General features: G+C 36.8%; 1 protein-coding gene across 3 annotated transcripts in view; it reads right to left on the bottom strand.

Moving 5' to 3' along the window:
• Positions 1-25,252, bottom strand: part of UVRAG (UV radiation resistance associated) — a 328,574-nt gene that overhangs the window by 108,937 nt on the left and 194,385 nt on the right. For all 3 annotated transcript variants that reach the window (XM_004051837.5, XM_055356832.2, XM_055356831.2), the window contains exons 11-12: positions 24,767-24,827; positions 16,652-16,817 (exon numbers count right to left, since the gene is read on the bottom strand). In XM_004051837.5, the coding sequence (XP_004051885.1) occupies positions 16,652-16,817; positions 24,767-24,827 (227 nt within the window). The remainder of the gene's footprint in view (positions 1-16,651; positions 16,818-24,766; positions 24,828-25,252) is intronic.

Raw genomic sequence — 25,252 nt, 5'->3', positions numbered from 1 at the left:
TGGATCCTGACATTTGGTTAATCTAAAAGCTATGAATTATAGACAAGGTTTTTTTTTTTCTTAAATCAAACTTATAGACCATTTCTCACAATATGGTCTTGTTTCTGTGATTTAGTTAAGAAATCCTTTCTAAATTCAAAGCCAAGGATTTTTCAAATTCTAAAAACTTATGAGTCTCATTTCTACTGGAATAATATAAGACAAATTCAACTAGAAGAGAAAAATTAATATTGTGACTACTAGGTTCATTTATCAGTATACAAATATTTACTGAGTGACTATTATATGCAAAGGTCATTTTATATAAATTCTCTCTATTCTTCTCCACCTTTCTGTGAAGCCATTATTTTTGCTTTCCAAAAGAGTATTCTGAGGCTAGAGAGGTGGAATAAACTGGTTCAAGGTGTATCTGATGCCAAAGTTCTTTCAGAAGAGTGAAACAGGAAAGCCATGATTTTTCCTTTCCTAATTTAGAATATACAAGCTTTATTATTTAAAAGCCAACATGGCTTATCTCTGTTAGATAGTTACATGTGGAAGAAACTCTGTTTAAATCAAATTAGTCATATATTTATTACAACCAATCCATGATCAAAAATACTTTATAGATAGGTTTCTATCCTTTGAATAAATGTATTTTAATATTAACCACTTAAAGCTAATCATCTTTGAAGGTAAGTTTAATTTATACTTAGACTAAATATTAAATTATAAACATACTCTTCTCTTATACATGCCTCAGTGTTAACTGTTCAGCAGTGTAAAGTGAATTCACTTATGAGGCAAGGTGAGAAAGTGGAGGCTTTGGTCCATGGAAAGGTGTATTATCTGCTTTGTGCCAGTGTACGTGTTTCATTACATCTGGGTCACTTGGACAACTCCTAATCCTATTCCATACTCAGCAGCTCAGATGCTTAGGGGCCATCTCATCAAGCATGCCTCTGCTGACTACCTGCAACCCAACCCTGTGCTGATCTCTAGCATGGGTCTTATTATGTGGAGAATGACTCTGCTGACTTGCTGTGCATCCTAATGCCAGTTCAGAGCCAGGTAACTTTACCTAATTCTAGCATCTTGTGCAGTGACTAGTATGTCCTAGTGCTCAATAAACATGGTTGGCTTTCTTGCGATGTCCCCTCTTACAACTGAAATCTCTTATGATTTAACTATATATGAATTAAATGTTATATCAGTTTTTCATTTTCAATGAATTAGAGAAGAAAAGCAACTATTAAAAACTAATTGATCATTTAATCTGATTCAGAAACTACTTTTGGTGATCATCCTTAATAACTGTAAATCATCCAAAAGAGAGGTATAAAAATATGGTAGTTAAAACTATCTGGATTAAAGAGTGACATAAATTTGTTTTATAATGATACCATTACCCAGGACATAAATGTTATTATCCTTAGAAAACTGTCTAGAGAACTATTATGAGATGCTTTTGGAAGTTAAAATAATTTCACATCTACCTAAAAATAATTTTTACTCTTTCCTTCCATTCATTTTTGTCAGGAAACCAAAATATTCCCCCAAATTACCTACTGCAAACTCTCTGGCTTGATATAATTACCCTCATTCTCCCATTCTTTGCTTACCAAAAAATTCAAACATACAAGAATTAAAGAAAAGAACAGAGCTACTTTCATGCAACACCAATAAAATAAAGCTTTATTTATTAAATTCAATGATTACTTCATATCAGAACACAAAGCATCTATGCTGTCCTATGATAAATAATAATGGACTTCAAATAGTCCATGAACTACTGGCACGCTCACTGATGTGTTGGTAGTCCTGTTGAGACACACTGATTTCACATATACTAATAATGTAACAGTATTGAACGCGGGACATACCCCACTATTAACTAAATATATTATTCCTCTGTCCAGTCCCCCCAGCCCCTGCAAGCATTACACTGGACTCTATTTTTATTTGAGTATACCGAAAACTAGAAAAGCAGTAAGTTCAGGTTGGGGTCACATGTCAGAGTCATCTGGTTTTCTTTCTTATCCCACTGTCCCATTACATTACTGTATTTTAATTTAGTTGGTTACAGAAAGCTGAGATGACAATAATACTAGAGAAGACTTCCTCATCCAGATAATAACATCAGCACTATAAAAGCACACTTCATTAAAAACAACACACACAACAATATATCTCCAAGTGTCAGTGATGAAATAGCTGCACAATTTCTCTTGACTCATTTTCCACATTTCTCCTCTCTCAGCGGAATGCCTAATCTTCACAAGGTGTTCATTTCCTGTCTCACCCAGCAGCCACCTTCTGCATTTTTATTTTGTTGATCTTTACTGCCTGAATTTCCGTGGGGATTCCTTATTTTAAAACATGTTCTTTGCTCACACCCCTGAACATAACCCCATGAGTGCTGATGCCTGTGCCTTGGATTACAACAGCACAGAAGTTAATAGCTTGCCACAGTCCCAAGGGACTCTATGAAATAATGATTGTCCTGGCCAGAGCATCCAGAGTTAAAACAATGGGCCACAGAGTAGAGTGTCAGATTACCTAATAGAATTTGCAAAAACTGAATGTTCCTTTTACTCTCCTAATTTGAGAAATATTTATTGAGTGTCTACAAAATACAAGCCTCTCTGCAAGTCAGGGAAGTCTGACACCAAGTAAGATGCAGTTTCTACCCTGAAAATATTTCAGACAAGGATAAATAACTCAAATACACTACGTGCATCATTGAGTTGGGCTGTTATTAAATTAAAGTACATATAAAGAACTTCATTTCTGTGATACTATATAGAGAGAATAGTTCACAGGAATCCAAAAGAATTACAGTTTACCAAACTATGGGAAATCAAGAAAGAGCTTACGATGAAAGTTTTGATAATAAGGGAGGGCTTCATGTACAAGCACAGTTTTGATGCTAGAGATGGCTAGGGAGGACATTCCAGACAAACAGAATAGCATGGACAATGAGTATCAAGGTAGGAAATCCTGTGATGTGTTTGGAAAACAACCAATTGTTCAGTCTGACTGAAGCATAGGTTACGAACTGGGAAGGAACCTGGGGATATGACTAAAAAAGTAAATAGTGGGCCAGGCTGAGAACTATTTAGTTTGAAAATGCTCTGCATTCCTTGTAAGAATAAGGGCTTCAGCATTCACTAACCTGTATCTTCCAAGGCACACGTGCTTACGTGACTACTTAGCAGACTGTAGACAGTAAACTCTCGCCCTATTTGAAGTACAGACATACACTGGATATATTGTGGGTTTGGTCCCAAACCACTGCAGAGAAGTTAGTATCTTGGCCGGGTGTTGTGGCTTACAGCTGTAATCCCAGCATTTTGGGAGGGCGAGAGAGAAGTATCGCTTGAGGCCAGGAGTTTGAGATCAGCCTGGTCAACATAGCGGCACCCTGTCTCTACAAAAAAAAATAAAAATAAATAAAGTGAGTATCTCAATAAAGAGTGACTCACACAGTTTTTTTTTGTTTCCCAGTATATATGAAAATAGCATTATGTTTTAAAAATATCTTTGAACATGTGTTCATGGAAAAAATTAAAGAAAATACAAAATATATAGTTTAAAACAACGTACGTATCTTAGTTTAAAAACATATTATTGTTAAAAAATGCTAATGATCATCTGAGCCTTCAGAGAGTCATAATGTTTTTGCTGGTGGAGGGTCTTGCCTACTTGGCAATAGCTGTTGACTAATCAGGGTGGTGGTTGCTGAAGGTTGGAGTGGCTGTGACAATTTCTTAAAATAAGACAATGAAGTTTTTGGCATCAATTGACTTTGCCTTTCATGTAGCATGCAATGCTGTTTGACAGCATTTACCCACAGTAGAACTTCTTTTACAATTGGAGTCAATCCTTCCTCTCAAACCCTGCCACTTCCTTGTCAACTAAGTTTACGTAACATTCTAAATCCTTTTTTTTACATCATCTTCACTAGAATTAGGTTCCATCTCAAGGAACCACTTTCTTTGCTCATCCATAAGATGCAACTCCTCATCATTAAACTTTTATCATGAAATAGTTATTTCTTCCACTGAAGTCTTGAACCCTTCAAAATCATCCATGAGGGTTGGAATCAACTTCTTCCAAACTTCTGTTAATGCTGATATTTTTATCTCCTCCCATGAATCATGAATATTCTGAATCGCATTTAGAATGGTGAATACTGTCCAGAAAGTTTTCCACTGATTTTGCCCAGATCCATCAGAGGAATCACTATGTATGGCAGCTACAGTCTTATGAAATGTGATGAAATGTGTTTCTTAAATAAGAAGACTTAAAAGTCATCCATGGGTTGCAGAATGGATACCATGTTAGCAGGCATGAAGACAATTTCCATCAGTGCTCGTGGGTAACCAGGTGTGTTTTCAATGAACAGTAATATTTTGAAAGGAATATTTTTTTCTGAGCTGTAGGTCTCAACAGGAGCCTTAAAATATTCAATAAACCATGTTGTAAACAGATGTGCTGTCATATAGGATTTGATGTTACATTTATAGAACACAGAGTATAGTTAGCATCATTCTTAAGGGCCCCAGGATTTTCAGAATGGTCACTGAGCATTAGCTTAAAGTTAGCAGCTGTATTAGCCCCTAATAAAAGAGTCAGCTTTTCCTTTGAATCTTTGCAGTCAGGCATTGACTCCTCCTTTCCAGCTATCAAAGTCCTAGATGGCATTTTCTTCCAACAGAAGGCTATTTTTGTCTACCTTGAAAATCTGTTGTTTAGTGTAGCCACCTTCATCAATACTCTTAGCTAGATCTTCTGGATAACTTGCTGCAGCTTCTCTATCAGCACTTCCTGCTTCACCTTGTACTTCTGTGTTCTAGGGATGGCTTCTTTCCTTAAACCTCATTAACCAACCTCTGTAGCTTCCAACTTTTCTCCTGCAGCTTCCTCATGTCTCTCAGATTTCAAATAACTGAAGAAAGTTAGGTCGTTGCTCTGGATTAGGCTTTGGCTTATGGGAATGTTGTGGCTGGTTTGACTTTTTTATCCAGACCACTAAAACTGTATCCATATCAGCAATACGTCTTTTCACTTTCTTATCATTTGTATGTTCACTGGAGTAGCACTTTTAATTTCTTTCAAGGACTTTTCCTTTGAATTTACAACTTGGCTCTTTCACACAAGAGGCCTAGCTTTCAGCCCATCTCAGCTTTTCACATTCTTTCCTCATTAAGCTCAATCATTCCTAGCTTTTAATTTAAAATGAGATATTGGAACTCTTCCTTTCACTTGAACACTTAGAGGCCATTATAGGGCTATATTAATTGGTCTAGTTTCAATAATGTTGTGTCTCAGGGACTATGGAGGTTTGAGGAGAGGGAGAGAGATGGGGGAAGAGCTGGTCAGTGGAGCAGTCAGAATACACACAACATTGATTAAGTTTGCCATCTTATATGGGTGTGGTTTGTATTGTCCCAAAATAATTACAACAATAACATGAAAGATCACTGATTATAGGTCACCATAATAGATATAATAATAATGAAAAGCTTGAAATATTGTGAAAGTTAATAAAATGTGACGGAGACACAAAGTGAGCACATGCTGTTGGAAAAATACCACTGACAGACTTGCTTGATGCAAGGTTACCACAAACCTTCAATTTGTAAAAAATACAGTCTCTATGAAGCACAATAATGTAAAATGCAAAAAAATGAGGTATGCCTGTAAACAGACAAGCCTTCGGACCTACACCAGTTTTTACCCCTGCATTATGGGGAACTTCACTAGTCCTCTGCACTTAGACCATTGACTTAAAGATGATGTACCTCACAACACTATTAAAAAGAAAATACAGTACTTTCCCACTGGATTACATTTTTAATATTCCTTACCCTTTATTAGGCCCATCTTCTATCTAGCACACAGAATAAAAACTTACATGCCTAGGATTCCTATTACAAAGCTCAACGTATACATAATAGTAGTTGCAAAATTTTGTTAAGCATTTTCTGTATGCCAAGCACTGTGCTTATTTAATCCTTACAATAACCTAGTGGCATAGTGACATAGGTACTAAGCCAGGAGAACCAAGACTCAGAGAGGAGAACATTGCCACAGTCACTCAGCAATAAGAGAGAAGCCAACATGACCCCAAAGTCCAAAATAATTGGAAATAAAAACCAAAAATTTTGTCAAGTTTAAATTGGAGGCAAGAGAGAAAAAAAGAGATGCATTTTGCACCGTACCTTTTAGAGAAAAAACAAATGTCGAACGAACTAACTAATAAATGTGATGTGAATAATTAACATTTTCAGTGAGAAAGTAACAGAGTAACTGCTTAATATTCAGAGATTCACATTTCTGCATTCTTTACAGAGTGCTTTCCCTAAATCAGGAAGAGGGAGTATTTCAGGCTCCAGTGTAGACCCATTTTGATAAAAATACTTCTTCCATCTCCTATATGTTTGCTTTACAAGTACAAAACTTAATAATTAGCACTTCATCTTCTGGGCTTGCCTCTCCTCAGGGGGGCATATCAAAATGAATGCTTAGTTAACTTGTATGACCTCACTTCATCTTTCAACCTGTTTCTCCATTTGTGAAATGAAGGGTTCAATCAGATGATGTAATAATATTCCGACTGGTTCTAAAACACAGTAAGTCTACAATTCTGCATGGACTTTTTTTTTTCATCTTTATTTCTGTTCCATGGTGTACTGTTAGGTAATTATAGAGAATTGGACTACAGACATTTGGGAAAGTTTTCACATGAACAGAGATATTTCAAGTTAGGTCAAATTCCTGTAATCAAGTGGAAAATCCAAAAGAACTAACAATTTCATTCATTTCAGTAGTACTAGTCACCCTGAAAAATATTTGCTTAATTATACTTTAAAGTTGCATAGCAAGGAAAATAGAAAACCAAAGCATTTGGTCCACTCTTTTCCACTGCCTCAAGTCAATGTATTTATCATCCAATTTAAAGGTTTAGGGTCTGGGTCTACTGAGTGCTCTAAATGCCAACATCTGAGCAACCTATAATAAAATGAAGATGAAAGGTTATAAGAAATGTTCTAATTTATAGGATACACAGAAGAGAGTTGGAAATGAAGGCCATAGCATTTAAGCCTAAGCATGATATGAAAATTCCCCATTTCTGGAAGAAGGCCATCGGATTTAATTGGATGCCATGAAAGCAAACAGATGCTAATCTAGTGAAAACAACAATCATTTCTGAACTCTCTGCACTAAAATAGCTTGATTAACAAACAGAAGCTGAGAATTTTTATAGGAAGGAATATGTAATTCTTAATATAAGATGTTGTCAACAGGTGTTTAAGTATGCCTGAAGCAGGTAATAATAGAAATGAGGAGTCAGAATTACAGCAGTCTGAAAACTAGAGTTCTGGAATTTTCATTTATGTTTTCAATATAAGCTTTTTACCAACAAAATTCTGGGTGCCACTCACTATTTCTACAGAAAACTTATTACTTACACAAATAAAGCTCAAGGTATTCTAATTGCTTCAAGAAGAGGCCATCAGAAAGACATTTTCATTCATTTATTTATCAAGTTAGTGTTGCTCAGCCAAGAGGTAGGCTGAGGGAATACAGAGATAAGGAATCAGCCTGCTCACTGCTACTCTGCAAACTCCTTTGTCTCTTCCCTCTTGGCAAAATGCAAACTAGCTATGCAGAACAGGAAGGTCCATAAACCTCTTGACCTGTCTATGTGGCTGCAAGAATAATAAAAAACGCAGGTCATAAGACCTGGGGACCTGTTTGGCCAATCTCTTTATACATAGGATATATGACCACCTTATGCACCTAGTCACAAAAAAGGTGTTAGACCATTCCACTCTAATGAGAATCAGGTCCACATGCAATGACTATGATCTTGGCCCAATATTATCTGATTCTGAACACATCACAATTTCTTTATACTTTAGAAATTCTGTCTTGAAAAGAAATCAGAATCAATCAGGTAAAAAGGGCAACTCTTGGGGTTTTGGTAAGGTCAGGATCCTCCATAGGAACAAACATAAGTACACAAAATAAAGGAAACAGCATTACCATTTCTCTAAGTTCCAATAATTCTACAACAGAAAAATGGCTGACCATCTTTTAGAGATTTATAACAGTATTGTTGTGAGCAGGCCAGAAAGTTTCAAAAGTGCCTGCCAATTATACCACCCCGTTTCTCCTCCTGAGAATAAAACAAACTTCAGATATCTTTTAAGGCCTTGAAAAAGCCATATGCTCTGATCAGCTAGGTCCTAACTCATGGCTTGTTTCACTAATCCATTCTGAATTTATTATCTACCAGACAGTTAAGTAGCACAATAACAATGACTAATAAATTTCATTCCAAAAATCACTTTAAAACATACTTTTCAGTCCTCAGTGAAAGAAGTGGGGGGTGGAGGAACACTGCAGCTGGACTCTGGTTACATTCCTCATGTTTTGTGGTCTGAGCCTCACAGTGAAACGCAGCAAAGATTTCAGAGTTTCCCTTTACAGTATGCAGGTGCACAAGTAATGGTTTAGACAAGGCATCAGTCCAGGCCTGTGTTTCAAACTGGCCAGACGAAGAAAAGAAATCGGTCTTTTTCTCTTCCAGCAAAACTGGCTAAATAGAGCTTTGAACTTTAACATCTCAAGTGCCAATAGCCAGATGAGACAGATAATCAGAGAGGGGAGAGGCTGAAAATTCCTAGGGCCATTACATTAATTATAATTTATCCAATGAGTCATTCAATTTCTACTTGCCATCTCCCATGAAGATCTGACTCCATCTAATGTCCTGGAAAGGTTTACATCAAAATTGAAAACAAGAGAAAGAAAAACCATGTCTAATCTGCTCTTTCAGTGATCCAGGCTAAGAATAACTAAGGCATAAGCATAATCACTAAACATATTTCTATTTATATATTTATTTATACATCCATGTTATTCCAAAAAGGATTTGAAGTACTTCACAAAAATGCATAAAACCAGCTAAAACATTTAAGAGTTCCTAAAATCTAAGACAGCATCAATTGTAAAATGCATCATTAACTTACGTAACACTAAGAAAAGTACTATCAATTATAATACAACATGCCCATTAATTATAAGATGCATCTCATTTTTATCAATATTAAAATGCCCAAAATGTATATATCAAAATCAACAAAATACAATTTGTGTTTCAGCAAAAGGAGGAAGATAGAGGAAGAATATAAAATTCATTCACCAAAATGCAATTCCTGTGGTTCCTCTGGCTGCCAAGGAAAAAAGGGATAACATAATCACCTAAAACCAGCTGGCCTTACCAGATCACTTGAGAAAATCAACCAATCAATCAATAAATCACTGCTGCTACTCACACTGGGGCATGCTACTTGAAATTGCCCACATATTAAGTTGCTACTTCACAAATTAAAGTGTGCAACTGATCTGGAGCAAGAATATTTACCATCTCAAGGAACACCCTTCCTGCAAGCTCCCAAAGTGATTTTCCTGGATAACTAATTTTAAAGTCTGATTATCATGAAAAATTTTGATAAAAATCTGGAAAGACACTTAATTTGAACGTTATGGCACTAGGAGAAGGCTGGTTGGAAATATCCCAGTCTCCAGAGAACTACAAGGTGATCTTTCTTAAGTATATATCTGGTCATGGTATTCTCTTTTGCTTAAAATCATCTAGGCGTCCCTTCATCCCTTATAAGCCATGTTTTTCATCATTAAACAAACCAAATGACGTCAGCAAAAATGGTACAGTAGATATAGCCAAAGACCTATCCCTCCAGGGAAACATCTAAAAAGAAAAAATCAAGAAAAATTGTCAAAATCAACTTTGTCAAAACCCCGGAAAACAGTCAAAGGTTTATATCAATTGTCTGAACATTAAATCAAGAAAAAAGAAACTCAAAACCAGGAAGAAAGTTTTGCAGCTTTTTGACTTGCCTTGGCCCTACCCTTCTCTCCAGCTCAGCATAGGTCTTGAAGACAACAGCCTGCCCTCTCAGTATGACACCTCATTTTTTGATCTTGAGGGAATAGATCAGATTCTTATTCTAAAAACAAAGTGTGTCTGTTCTAACTTGTCTGGCGGCTACCTGAAGGACTAATGCAAGTCACTTTCCCTTGTTCCTCACCTAGTCTGAACTCACTCAGAACTGAAAAGCAGCTAACAATGTTCAAGTAGTAAGGCAAACAAACAACCCAGAGCCACGTGGGGCAAAAAAATTACAGTTCAGACATAAAACAGATTGCCTAAAGCCTGGGAAGAAAAGCTGGAGAGAGTTTCTTTGAGAAATTAGGTCATTCAAAAGTGTCCAAGTATAGTGGGGAATTTAGAAGCTACATTCATGCCCGAAACAAGATGCATGTTCAGAAAAAACCTGAAGGGCCTATACTTTCCCCTCTGGCTGACAGCTAGGCTTAGTGCAACCAGAAAGTGAAGGCTAAGGCCTTCAACTGAAATTAAAGGACCATAGATAGTAACTTGAAGCTGTATAAAGAAATAAAAATCCAGAAAAGGTAATTACATATGTAAATAAAAAAGACAGTATTATGGGCACACAATGTATAATGATGCAATTTGTGACAACAACAACATAAAGATGGGAGGGAGGAGGAGAGGTGTATAGAAACAGAGTTTTTATATGCTACTGAAGCTAACTGGTATCAGTTCAAACTAGAATGTTATAAATGTAGGGTGTTAATTAAAATCCCATCATAACCATAAAAAATCTATAAAATACACAGAAAAGGAAATGAGAAAGGAATCAAAAGGGTACACCTCAAAAAATATCAACTAAGCACAAAAGAAGGCAGTAATAAAGGAAATGAGACACAAAAAAAGCATAAGACATACAGAAAACAAATAGCAAAGTGGCATAAGTAAGTTTTTCCCTACCAGTAACTAAGTGTAAGTGGATTAAAAACTCTAATCCAAAGGCAGAGATTGGAGGAATGCATAAAAGGCATGCTCCAACTATATGCCATCTTCAAGAGACTTATTCTAGATAAAAAGGTTCAAAGTGAAAAGATGGGAAAGACAGTCCATGCAAATAGTAACCAAAGGAGAGCTGGGGTGGTCATACTAATATCAGATAAAACAGTCTTTTGGTCAAAAGTTGTTATAAGCGGCAAAAATATACCAATAAAAGGGTCAATTCATCAGGCAGACGTAACAAGAAATATGTGCACAAAACAACAGAGGTCTAAAATATATGAAGCAAATGTTGACAGAATTGAAAGGAGAAATATACAGTTTTACACTAATAGTTGAAGAATTCAATACTCTACTCTCAGTCATAAATGGAACATTTAGACAGAAGATCAATAAGGAAATCGAGGACTTGAGAACATCGTAAACCAACTAGATCTAACAGACATAAATAGAACACTGCATCTAATGACAGCAGAATACACATTTTTCTCAAGTGCATGTGGAATGTTCTCCAGGATAGACAATACATAAGGCCACAAAACAAGTCTTCATAATTTAAAAAATATTACAATCATAAAACTATCATCTCTGCTTCTCTGTCACAGTGGAATAAAACGAGAACTCAATAATGAAAGGAAAACTAGAAAATTCACAAATATGTGAAAATTAATGCTCTTTTTTTTTTGTTTGTTTGAGACAGGGTCTTGCTCTGTCACCCAGGCTGGAATGCAGTGCTGCAATCTCAGCTCACTGCAGCCTTCGCCTCCTGGGCTTAATCAATTATCCCACCTCAGCTTCTTGAGTAGCTGGGACTACAGGTGCACACCACCACGCTCAGCTAATTTTTGTATTTTTTGTAAAGACAGTGTCTCGCCATGTTGTCTAGGCTGGTATCAAACTCCTGGCCTCAAAGTATCTGCCTGCCTTGGCCTCCCAGAGTGCTGGGATTACAGGCATGAGCCACTACGCCCAGCCAAAGAATGCTCTCATAAACAACCAGTGGTCAATAAAGAAATCACAGGGAAATTAGAAAATACTTTGACTTTAATTTAAAAAAACATAACATACAAAAATGAATGGGGTATGGAAACTATTTTATAGGTGTAAACACTGACATTATAAAAGAAAGATCTCATTAACCTAAGTTTCCATCTTTAAGAAACTAGAGAAAAAAGAAAATAAAACACAAAGCTAGCAGAATGAAGGAGATAATAAAGAGCAGAGATACACAAAATGGAGAGCAAAAAAACACTAGAGAGAATCAACAAAACCACAAGTCTTTTCTTTGAAAAGAAATTGACAAATCTTTAACTAGAATAACTATGAAAAAGAAGAAAGAAAATGCAGTAAAATGAGAAATGAAAGTGGGGACATTACTACAAACCTTACAGAAATGAAAAGGATTATAAGAAAACACCATGAGGAGGGTGAAGCAAGATGGCTGAATAGATGCTTTCACCGATTGTTCCCCTGCTAACCTTGCAGGAACACCAATGTAACAACCATCTACACACACAAAAAAGCACCTACATAAGAACCAAAAATCAGGTAAGCAATCACAGTACCTGGTTTTAACTTCATATAGCTGAAAAAGGCATTGAAGACGGTAGGAAAGACAGACTTGAATTGCTGACGCCGCCCCTTCCCCATTCCTTCGGCAGCGGCCATGAGATACAGAGCATCTGTGCTCTTGAGGGAGGGAGAGCACAGCGATTGTGGTACTTTGCATTCAACTCAGTGCTGCTCGTCACAGTGGGAAACAAAACTGGACTAAACTCAGCCAATGCCCATCCATGGAGGCAGCATTTAGATCAGCCCTAGTCAGAGGAGAATCGCCCATCCCAGTGGTTAGAACTTGAGTTTTGGCAAAACTTTCTACCACGGAAAAGGTGCTCTGGGGTTCTAAATAATCTTGAAAGACAGTCTAGGCTGTGAAGACTGCAATTCCTAGGTAAGTCCTAGTGCTAGTGCTGGCCTTAGAGGCAATGGACATGGGACACTAGCCGGGGTGGCTAAGGAAGTTCTTGTGACACCCCTTCACCAACCTTAGGCAGCGCAGCCTGCAGCAAAAAAAAAAAAAAAAGACTCCTTCTTTCTGTTTGTTAGGAGAAGGGAGACTTTGTCTTGCATCTTGGATACCAGCTTAGCCACAATAGGATAGGGCACTGGGCAATCATGAGGCCCCCATTCCAGATCCTAGCTCCCAGATGACATATCTAGACACACGCTGGGCCAGAAGGGAATGTGTTGCCTTAAAAGGAAGGACCAAGTCCTGGCAGGATTCATCACCTGTGACCAAAAAGCCCTTGGGCCCTGAAGAACCAGGAGTAATAGCCAGACAGTAAGCTGTGGGCCTTGGGTGAGACTCTGAGATGTGCTGTTTTCAGGTACCAGCTTGGCCACAGTGGAGTAGAGCACCAAATGGGCTTCTGGGGTCCCTGATTCCAGGCCTTGGCTCTTGGATGGCATTTCTGGACCTGTCCTGGTCCAGAGGGGAGCCCTCTGCCCTGAAGTGTGACTCCCAGGTGTGGCAGCATTTGCCACAAGCTAACTGAAGAGCCCTTGAGCCTTAAGTGAACATCAGTGATAGCCTGACAGTACCCACCGTGGGTCTAGGTGATGGTGGCCAAGTGAAGAGAAACCTCTGCGTATAATAAGGAGAGGGAAAAGTGGGAAGGACTTTGTCTTAGAGTTTAAGCACCAGCTTAGCCACAACAGAATAGAGAACCAGATAGATTTCTAGGGTTTTGGACTCCAGTCTTTGCCTCCTAAACAGCATCTCTGGACCTGCTCAGGGGCTGGGGGAAACTTGCTGCCCTGAAGGGAAGGACACAATCCTGGCTGGCTTCACCACCTGCTAATTGTAGAGCCACAGGGTCTTGAGCAAACATAGGTGGTAGCCAGGTAGAGGTTACACAGGGCCTAGGATAAGACCCAGTCCTATGCTGGCATCAGGTCTGAACCAGGGAAATCCCAGTGGTGGAGGCCACGAGGGTGATTGTGTCTCCCCACTCCCAGCTCCAGATGGCTCAGCATAGAGAGAGAGAGACTGAGAAAAAGTAATGGTAGAGAACAGGAATCTCTGGCTGGTAATCCAGAGAACCCTTCTGGATCTTATCCAAGACCACCAAGTGGTACCTCTACAAGACTGCAAGAACCACAGTGTTACTGAGCTTAGTGTTCCCCCTAATGCAGATACAGCTTAGATCACAACATCCAAGTCCTTTCAAAAACCTGGAAAGCCTTCCCAAGAAAGACAGGTATAAACAAGCCCACACTGTGGAGACTATAGTAAATACCTAAACTCTTCAATGCCCAGACACTGGCAAACATCCACAAGCATCAAGGCCATCAAGGAAAACATGACCTCCCCAAATTAACTAAATAAGGCATCAGGGACCAATTCTGGAGAAACAGAGGTATGTGATCTTTTGGACAGAGAATTCAAAATAGCTGTTTTGTGGAAACACAAAGACATTCAAGATAATACAGAGAAGGAATTCAGACTTCTATCAGATAAATTTAATAAAGAGATTGAAATAATTAAAAAGAATCAAGTGGATATTCTAGAGGTGAAAAATGCAACTGAAATACTGAAGAATGCATCAAAGTCTCTTAATAGCAGAATTGATCAAGAAGAAGATAGAATTAGTGGTCTTGAAGACAGGCTATTTGAAAATGCTCAGTCAGAGGAGACAAAAGAAAAAAGAATAAAAAAGAATGAAGCATGCCTACAGAACTAGAAAATAGCCTCAAAGGGCAAAACTAAGAGTTACTGGCCTTAAAGAGGAGGTCGAGAAAGAGACAGGAGTAGAAAGGAATAATAACAGAGAACTTCCCAAACCTAGGAAAAAATATCAATATTCAAGTACAAGAAGGTTACAGAACACCACACAGATTTAACTTAAAGAAGACTACCTTAAAGCATTTAACAATCAAACTCCCAAAGGTCAAGTATAAAGAGAAGATCCTAAAAGCAGCAGGAGAACAGAAACAAGGATAAATATAAATAAAGCAATGGCAAAAAATGCTATAAAATCACACAATGGCCTGTAATCCCAGTACTCTGGAAGGCCAAGGCGGGTGGATCATGAGGTCAAGAGATTGAGACCATCCTGGCCAACATGGTGAAACCTCGTCTCTACTAAAAATACAAAAATTAGCTGGGCGTGCTGGTGCGTGCCTGTATTCCCAGCTACTCGGGAGGCTGAGGCAGGAGAATTGTTGAACCCAGGAGGTGGAGGTTGCAGTGAGCCGAGATTGCGCCACTGCCCTCCAGCCTGGCAACAGAGCAAGACTCCATCTCAAAAAAACAAACAACAACAACAAAAAAAACACAATGGAACCAAATAATTGGATTACATTAGCAATCAAATGATTTTTCACAATAAAGCTCTATCATTTTTTTTTTAAAAGAAACAAGTAACATACAATGGAGCTCCCATTCATCTGGCAGCAGACTTTACAGTGGAAGACTAACAGGACAGGAGAGAGTGATATTACATATGTAAAGTGCTGAAGGCAAAAAAAAGAAAAGTACAATATGCATATTTATTAGTCTGATATAAATTAGTACCTTTACCATTTTCCAGACAATGCTAAGATCTCTGAGCACTTTAACCCCACTCAACCCTTTTTACTTTTTGTGTTAGAACCATGCATTATAATCCTACATATATTATTATGTATATGCATGTTATATTTAAGAAGACATTAGTATTTATAGTCAAAATGAATTTAGAAATACATCTTTATCCTTTCTCTTATTCTTTGTTCCTTTCTCTTATTCTTTGTTCTGTACTGTATTTCCATGTTTCTGTTTGAAATTATTTTTATTCTTCCTTTAGTATTTCCTTTACTGTAGGTCTGCTGAGATACATTTTCTCAGTTTTGATGGTCTGAAATATCTTTATTTTGCCTGTACTTTTGAATAATATTTTCACTGGGTATAGAATTCTAAGTGGACAGTTCTGTTTTTTCCGTATTTTAAAATGTCACTGCATCACCATCTGGCTTCCATTGTTCCATTGAGAAATCAGCTTTCAGTCTTACTATCAATCTTTTCATGCTATCATGTCTTTCTCTCTAGTTGCTTTTAGCATTTTCACTTTCTCTTTGATATTCAGCTGTTTAATTTCCCCAGGTATGTTTTCTTTATTGTCATTCTGTTTTGTTAGTGCTTCTTGAATTTGTAATTTCATGTCTTTTGTTAAATTTGAAAATTCTTAGTCATTATCTCTTAAAATTTTGTGTTTACCTCACAATCTTTCCAGCCTCTCTGTGCCTGAAATTACATGTATATGAGACACTTGTATTTTCTGCTGACCCATCTTCCAATTCACTAATCCACTTTTCAGCTATGTTCAATCCGCCATTATATCTTTTCCTAGTTAGATCTCTGACAAATCTTTTAACATTTTACTTGTTGAGTGGCAGGCAAGAGGTACTAGGTGAATATTTGTAGATCATATGACACTTATCCTCACAAAAGTAAAGAAGAAAGTAAATGAAACTTAAGTAAATTTTTGCCACCATTAGCAATTCTTGGAAGCCCAGGGGTTGAGTCATTAAAATTTATATGAATAACTAGTTTCACATAATAACTACATTTGATTTAAATGAACGGAGCACTCTACAAAGGTTATATAAAAGTTGTCATAATTTAGGTTACATTTTATGTATTTTGTTATACCCCACGTTTTATACTGGCTTGATGTTAAAATCATTTTTTTAAAAAAAGACACTTACTCTCTCTCCTTTTCCGTCAGTTTGTCATTGATATTGTCTTTGATTGTTGATCTAGACCCCTTATGAATTATAGGATATCTGAGGGGCACTTGTAGGAAAAAGGAAATCATGGAGACTAGATGTGCAGTATAACCAAGGGCAACAGCAATGCTTCCATCATCTTTTGCTGTAAATTCAAAAGCAGAGGAAAAGAAAATAACTATTTACCTTATAAATAACCATAAAATAATAAATCATTTTCAAAGAATATTTTATAAAAATATGTGGTACATAAAATATTAACCACTTATCTAAATTATATAAATTTTATGCAAATGTAAACACATTAACAAGACTTGAAACTTCATCTACTAACTGTATTTTAAACTATTTCCCAATAATTAATGTGATGAGATTAACATTTGATATAAACCTTAAAGCAAGAACTCTTACTATGTCCAAATAACCATTGCTTTCTTTCCCAGCATTTCTACAGGATGAATTAATACTTGAGTCTATTACATGATATGAAAATTAGCTTCAGAGGTTTAAACTTAACACACTGTACAGTGGTTATACATTTTATTCATTAACAATTTCCTAGGCAATATAGTTGTACTATTTTACAACATTATTAATTCTAAAGGGAAATGAAATAGTATAATCATTCTTATGGGGTATGTTGTTGATATTGAAAAAGACAGGGTTACATAATAAGTCTCTGAAGTTAAATATGGGTTAAGGGGGAAAATGCTTTAAACAGCAAAAGCAAAAGGTGAAAAACCACACTGTTCATATACCACCCTATTTATGTAATATAGGTGGAAGCAACTACTAGGAAAAAATGCAGGTATCTTATAATCAGACATAAGCATCTAGCTTTCAAAAAGTCACAGACAATTACATTTTCTAAACTTATCCAGATTTCTTCCACTATCTATCAAGTGATAAATGATGATTCAGGGGCTAAGAACAGGGAGTAATACACCAGAAAGTTTTAAACTTCCCCCAAGAGGAAGGAAACAGGATCTTCTTGGTATACAGTATTCCTAAATGCTTTTAAAAGTGCACAAGTGCACGTGTGTGCACTCATACACTAAAACATTTAACACGTAATCTGGAATATCTCATCTGGCTAGAGAAGAAGGGCTGAAATGATCACAATGACCATGCCTTGACTATTCCCTGACTTCTAAGGGTGGCTTTAACCTCAATTACCAATAAAAATTTTCGCATTCTTCTTTCTGTTTCCACTTAATTACCTAAGCACTACCTTCTTATGGTAGAAGTGCCACTACAGAGATCCATTCCTCAGTGAATTCTCTACCCTTAACTACCATAGCAGACTATTTGTTTTTCTTTGGTAGTCTTATAAAAATAGGTAACTATTTATATATATTTTTTATATATATACTTTTTTCTGTCCAGAACTGTCTATAGTACTTTATATATGACAGTCATTCATTCACTAACAATGTTAAACACCTTTTAAATGCTATTGCATTCCTTTTACAGATAAAGAAACTAAGGCTCAGAGATTTTGAAGAGATATCCTTCCAAAGTAATACAGCTAGTAAACAGGTTGGCTTGACACCCAATCTTCCACCATTAACCAGTCTACTGTACTGTCTCATAACTTTATTGTTAAACATTAATATAACAATTATTTTTTAAAAAAAAGATGAGGTCTCACTATGTTGCCCAGGCCGACCTCAAACTCCTGGGCTCGAGCAATCCTCATGCCTCAGCCTCCCAAGTAACTGGGACTACAGGTTTGTGCCACTGTGCCCAGCATATAACAATTTTTTAACTTGGGAGCCTCGAATGTACCAAGCATATGACACACGTGTACCACCTTAGTTTCTTCACAGTTTTCTAGTAAGAGCAAAGAGCACATAAAAAGTCTGAGAGTCCTCGATGACTTGCATAGTACTCAACAGAAAATGAGCTTCTCAAGGAATGTCTGTTCTCTAAAACAAACTCATGGAAAAAAATCAAACAGCAGTAATTTTCAACCAACTACTGAGTCATGCTCTAACTAACTAGAATCCTAATTAGTTTTAGAGACCGTGTCCTCTTGCCCCAGTCCCACCCAAGTACCTTGAATACTACTACAACACTTTCCTTCTGCTGAAACCCGTACATCAGACTACCTTAGGGACTAAAAGTACTTTACATTATAAATTTGTTACATTATAAATTCATTATCATACCATAATAGAACTAAGAGAAACTTTCACAATCACTGACTCTGATGCTACCAACTTGGACAAGAGAGAAATGAGACCCAGGTGGTATAAATGGCTTGGTCAAAGCCACATAGGTAGAAACTAAGAGTGATGAAATAACTGAAAGAATTGTGTCCACAATCCTCCAGAATACCTATACAGGTGTGGAGTCACAGCTGTAACTGTGAGTTTCTTCACAGGTGACTGAATTCTGCCTCGTGCTTTCCGTAAAGATTAGGTCTTATCAAATTTAAAATATTCCTGTCAGTAAAAGGACTTGATCTTCAATAACCACCTTTTGAAGAGAGAGGGGAAGAGGAAGAAGATGAGGACTTAAAGACAGATAATACTACGCTAAGTTGCAAACTTCCCTCTATGTGCTTTATACAAAGCTTTGCCTTTCCTATATGACCTGACAGAAGAGGATTTGAAAACTTCTAGAAAGGAGCAGGCCTCTTAAATTAGCCTTTCAAGCAAGTCAAATGCAAGCAATGAATGTTTCAAAAATATCTATCTAATGCTAAACATTCAAGCATCTACATTTTCCCCATATTATGAAAGGAGGACTGCTAAAGAATTATATTTGTGTATTTTGAGACTACATCCACATCTCTATTAAAGTAACCAAAAGTTGATTTTCTAACATCACTTCCCACCAATGAACAAAACAACTTTGTTTAAATTTAAAGATAAAAAGGCATTTCTAAGAGAAGTCTACACACAGAAATAAAACAAAAAGAAATAGCACACACTGAAAATTGAATAATATTGGAAATCAGCTTTGATTCAGGTTATTCACACTCACCATTCTTGCCACAAGTCTTCCCACTCCACCTATTAAAAATTCTAGGTTTCCCATTCCAGGCCATAGTGCTCCATCACAGCCTCAGTGTTAAACACTGTGGTGTTAGATTTCCAATATTGAAGCTTTATATTAAAAAGCATTTTAAAAGGACCACGGGTGAAGCATTACAGGGCCCAAGGGTATTCCAATACCCTCAAAAGGAAAACCACCTCCTGGTAGGGAAGTCACTTTCATCACCCGAAGACCACTGAATCTCCAGTGGGAAAATGTGAGCTCATGTGGTTAATTATGGCTATTGCAGGCCATGCAACCTCAGATGTCACATTCTGTTGCCAATCACTTTAGCTAAAAAACCAAAAGGTTTAAGGTTTCCAGCATTGCAAGATCTGAAAGATTTTTTTACCTGCCACAGCCAAAACCCAGCTCTCTGGGGTGTGCTTTTCCAGTAAGTATTAATGACGTCCCTAACACCTAAGGCAGAGCAGAGGTTTGTGTACCTTATGCTGTTCTGGGGGTTAGAAAGGTCACAGACGATAGTTTTGTTAGTGAGAAGTTGGAGCAGGAGTGGAGGGTCCAGGGAGAAACACAAATGAACCTTAAGACTCAGGTATGTGAAAAAGATGCTAATTCCAACAAACTTTTAAGGGGCTTGAAAATAAAATTAAAACCCACAGTTTCCTCATAATAAATATTCCTGGTTTATTTTTAAAATGTAGGTAACCACTCAAGGCTGTAGCTTTTGTATAATTTTTATGACAACAAATTCCACAAACATGCAATGGCCATAACATTATAAATTCATTCAAATGTTCCTTTGATTTATATGTTGGACAAACTATTAATATTCAAACGCATCCAAGTACAATAAGTGATCTAAAAGCTCTTACCATCCTGCCTTCCCAATCACTGAGGCAGCTGATTTGTTAAGGAACCAAGCACCCACTGATCCAGACAGGACAAAATATTTAAGACTCTAATCACTGCCACAGCATCTATGGAATCATTCCATGTTCTCAATGAGACATTGTTTGACATATGGACTCTCCTTTCCAAGAAATCATGCCTGCATAAAGGGATACAGACACAGAAGGAAATCTGGGTCTCATTACCACAAAAGGCTCTTGTGTTATGGATTACTTAAACACACACACACACACACACACACACACACACACAAACATTTTTTTTTTTAAGCTAAATGTCTCGGTCAGTGGAACTCAGATGAACGCCCTTCACTGGACATTTTTCTCCCACTGTGTCCAGGTCTCCTTGGCATACTCCAACAGTAACTTACCCACTTAGAAAAGCACAATAATGTTGGAGCACTACGGTGGAGTTTCTCAAACAGTATCACCCCATGCAGCGTAAAGTCTATCCCAGCAAAGTCTCATGAATATCACAGAATAACCAGCTTGGAGTTCCTTCACTAGAATCTCTCCCAGAAAGCAGCTGCTTTAGAATACTAAAAAGTTGTCACATGTTTAAAGAGGTTATTATTCAAAGCGAGGAAGAAAACTGCATTGTGGCAAGAATTATACGAATCTTAGAATCAGGCAGACCAGGAATAACCTTAGGTTTATCACTGGTTAATATGACTCCTCAAAAAAATTAACTAATCTCTCTGAGCTTCAATTTTCTTTTTCTTTTTTTTTTCTTTTTAAATTGAGGGTAATTCCTTTCCTTACAGATGGAATTAATTCTCACAGTTGTGAGAATTAGGGTAAATGTGAGAACATCATGATGTTCCATGTTATCATATTTCTTTCCCTTTCTTATTTTCTATTTTGAAATGGGTTCTCACTCTGTCACCTAGACTGGAGTGCAGTGGCAAAATCATAGCTCACTACAGCCTCAAACTCCTGGTCGCAAGCAATCCTCCCACCTCGGTCCCCCAAAGTGCTAGGATTACAGGCATGAGCCACCAAGCCCAGCCTATGTTACTATATTTCTACTCACCCAGCCTAAAATGTCTTCTTACTCTTTTTTCTACTGGAAAACATCATTTTATTTCTTAAGACACTGAAATCATCTTCTCTATAAAAGTTTTCCTGATCCCCTCCTGATAGAAGTGATTATTCTCACTTTTTTGAATACCATGTACCTGCTATAAACTTCTAAGTGCCTGACACAGAGTATGAATTCAATAAATACTTACTGACTGTCTTGATTACAAATCTGATATCCTCAACTGGACTATAATCTCACTGAGGCAGGATCAATGTCTTAACCATCTCTTACACCCTCAACACCTGGCACCATGGATGACATACACAGAACACTCAATACATTTAGTAAATGGAAGTGCCTGCAGGATATTAACATAAGATTTTGTTTGTTTGTTTTTGTTTTTAGACAGAGTCTCACTCTGTCGCTCAGGCTGGAGTGCAGTGGTGCAATCTCAGCCCACTGCAACCTTTGCCTCTGGGTTCAAGTGATTCTTGTGTCTCAGCCTCCCAAGTAGCTGAGATGACAGGTGTGTGCCACCACACCCAGCTAATTTTTTGTATTTTTAGTAGAAACGGTGTTTCAGGCTGGTCTCAAACTCTTGACCTCAAATGATCTGCGCACTTCAGCCTCCCAAAGTGCTGGAATTACAGGCGTGAGCCACCGCACCCGGCCAACGTAAGATTTTTAAAGTCCAATATTACTGCATGTGCTTCTTAAAATTTCTGATTCCTAAGGGTAATGGGGAATGGGAATGAATATGACCTTAGAGTAAAATTAAACATTTATTTCATTTTATCTCACATTTTGTTTTTCAACAACTGCACTAAAAAGCTACACTAATTTATTAAAGGGTAGGGAGACTGTATTCAGCTTGTTGGGCATTGTAAGTGTAGATAACTACAAAAGCTATGAAAAACTAGGAGACAAGGAATTTCAAAGAAAACAAAATAGAATCAAGACACATCTCAGAGTAATCAGACCAACACTCCTGACATTCCTACTTCCCTGACTGCCCCCTTCAAATCATTCTGTATTTAGCAGCCAGAGTGACTTTTAAAAGCCTAACTCAGCTCATGCCATCCTGCTTCTTGAAGTCCCTCAGGCATTTCCTACTTCCTCAAGAATAAAATATCAACTCCTTATAGTGACCTCAAGGCCCTGGCTGCCCTCTCCTACCTCTTCTAACATAGCTCTTCCCTCGCTCACTATGCTCCAGCTGCACACGTCTGGTCTTTACTGTCCTTCCTTCCTCTCTCTTTTGCAACAAATTCCAATTATATTTATTGAGTACCTCCTATATGAAAAGCTTTTTCAAATGTGATTTCATTCAATCATCACAAGAAATTACAGATATAGATATCTTATTTTATAAGAAATTAAGCTGAAAGATTACATGATTTACCCAAAATATAAGTCTTTTCTCACATTTCCCAAACCCTGAGTTTTTTGAGAGATGCCAAGCCCATTCCTCCTTCATCATCACCTTTGTACTTGGTGACCCTTCTTCTAGAAATGCTCTTCCCCCAGCTGTAGCATAGTTGGCTCCTTTCAGCCTTCAATTTTATATTTCTCCTTAGAGAGGTCTTCTCTGACTGCTTTATCTAAAGCAGTTTCTTCCATTCTCTGGGATAGCATATTCCTTTATTAAATACTTGCTAGTTACTTAGTTTCTTGTTTATTGGCTGTCTCCCCCAATAAGCTCCATGGAAGGAGAGAACATGTTTACTTTCTGCATCATGTGCCTGGCATTTAGGTGTTTGATGAACATTTTTTTCAATGAATAATGTTCTGTATCCCAGGAAACTGGTACGGGACAAAAGTACTCAATATGTTTACTAAATGAATAAATGAGGAAAATGATGCGCCATAAGCTTCAAGATACCACAACTTTGCCTAAAATTAACATCAAAACACATTTTTGTGAATGTCTTACAGATATCTGAGGGAGCACTATGAAATGGAAACCAGACAAATCCCAGCTATATTATTACCTAGTTTTGTGGCCTCAAGCAAGTCACTGAATACCATTTTCCTTATAGGATCCCTTTGTTTGTTTTTGTGAGTATTAAAGATTAGGCAAAATCTTATGCATTTATAGCTACTGGTATACCTCACTTATTTTTCACAACAATCATATAAAACAGGTAGGGCATAAATTAATAGTTCATTCAATCAATTAGGAAATCAACTCAAAGGTCACATTACTTGTTCCAAATTACATGGTTTATAGAGGGGCAATCAGGACTTGAACACAGGTTTTCCAACTCCTGGTTTATCACTCTCCTTTTATCACGTCCGAAGTACTTACAGATAAGGGCCCAACAGGGTAACAAAACACTCTTAGATGTTAAATGATCACCAATAACAACAGCTTCTTTATAAGAAAATGAAAGTCCTGATCAAAACTAGCAATGCTCTCTTCTTTAGTAACTTCTCAAGTAGATAAAATGCTGGCTTTGGGAATAATCTATAAAGATATTTAGTAGGCCTCAAAGCATTGTTTAGGCTAAGGGGAAAGAACCCATTTTGCTAACAATAAAAATGATCACTGATATGCCAAAGAAAATAAATTCTTTGGAATATTTGCAGAGTAGGAAAAACAAAAGATTTTAAAATATAGAAATTACTAAGGATCATATTCTATAATACCTTTAATGTAATTTCTTTATTTATTTTTAGTTAAAAGATAACAGAAATGATAGTGTAACAAATTAAGCCTGTGGTAATGGAAACTTCACAAAATTAAATTTTCAAATACTTTTCAGGTCAGCAGTAATACGACCTTCTAAATAATAACAGAACAGATTTTGTTTGCTGTTCCTCTGCTCCCAACCACACACAAATTTTTCATAAAAATCAAACCAAAAGGAAGGGCGATTATTTGTATTCTTAAGAAACTGACTGTCTAATTTGCTTAAAGCCCATTTAAAAACTATTTTCTTTTAAATTTCTAATATAAGGTTCAGTAATTATTTTTCTATGATCAGACCTAACATTCTATCTCCCATCAAGGAGTCTGACATACATACTTGCAATTGGGAAAGGACAGAAGGTCCAAAAATTCCTTTGGATAAAGTGCTAGGCAACCAGCATTTCAAGATATTCTATTTCCATATATTAATATATAACAAATCTTCAAAATAAAAAATAAAATACCTTGGAAGTCCTCAGAATTAGGCAACTTGACACCGCATACAAAGTAATCCTTATGTTCATTCTGTGAATTTAATTAAAGAATAAAATTAATAAATAAAGCAAAGAAACTCTAAGTTAAATCTCAAAGAAATCAGCAGGTTGGTGCTGACTCAAAACACTGTTCTAAACTCCAAGTATTATCATAATTGTTGAAGCTGGATGATGAGTACATGGTGATTCATTCTACTCCCTCCCTACATTTACATATACTTGAAATTTTCTATAATAACATTTAAGACATCATGTCCAAGGAAAAAGCCATGTAAAATTATCATCATAAAAATATCCTTATTTCATTCACACATATAAATGGTTTAATAAGATTCTATAAGCAACCTCAAATCCTATTAGCTTTCTTCTCTGAAAATTAGTCTTTTAAACAACTTTTCATTAAAAAGAAAACTATCAAATTTAGCAGATTTAGTTCTCTGAAAAATAATCCTAATC

This window comes from Gorilla gorilla, chromosome 9 (assembly GCF_029281585.2).
Source record: "Gorilla gorilla gorilla isolate KB3781 chromosome 9, NHGRI_mGorGor1-v2.1_pri, whole genome shotgun sequence".
Taxonomy (NCBI): Eukaryota; Metazoa; Chordata; class Mammalia; order Primates; family Hominidae; genus Gorilla; species Gorilla gorilla.
Note: the sequence above shows the minus strand (reverse complement) of the source record. Positions and strands in the feature narration are given on the sequence as shown.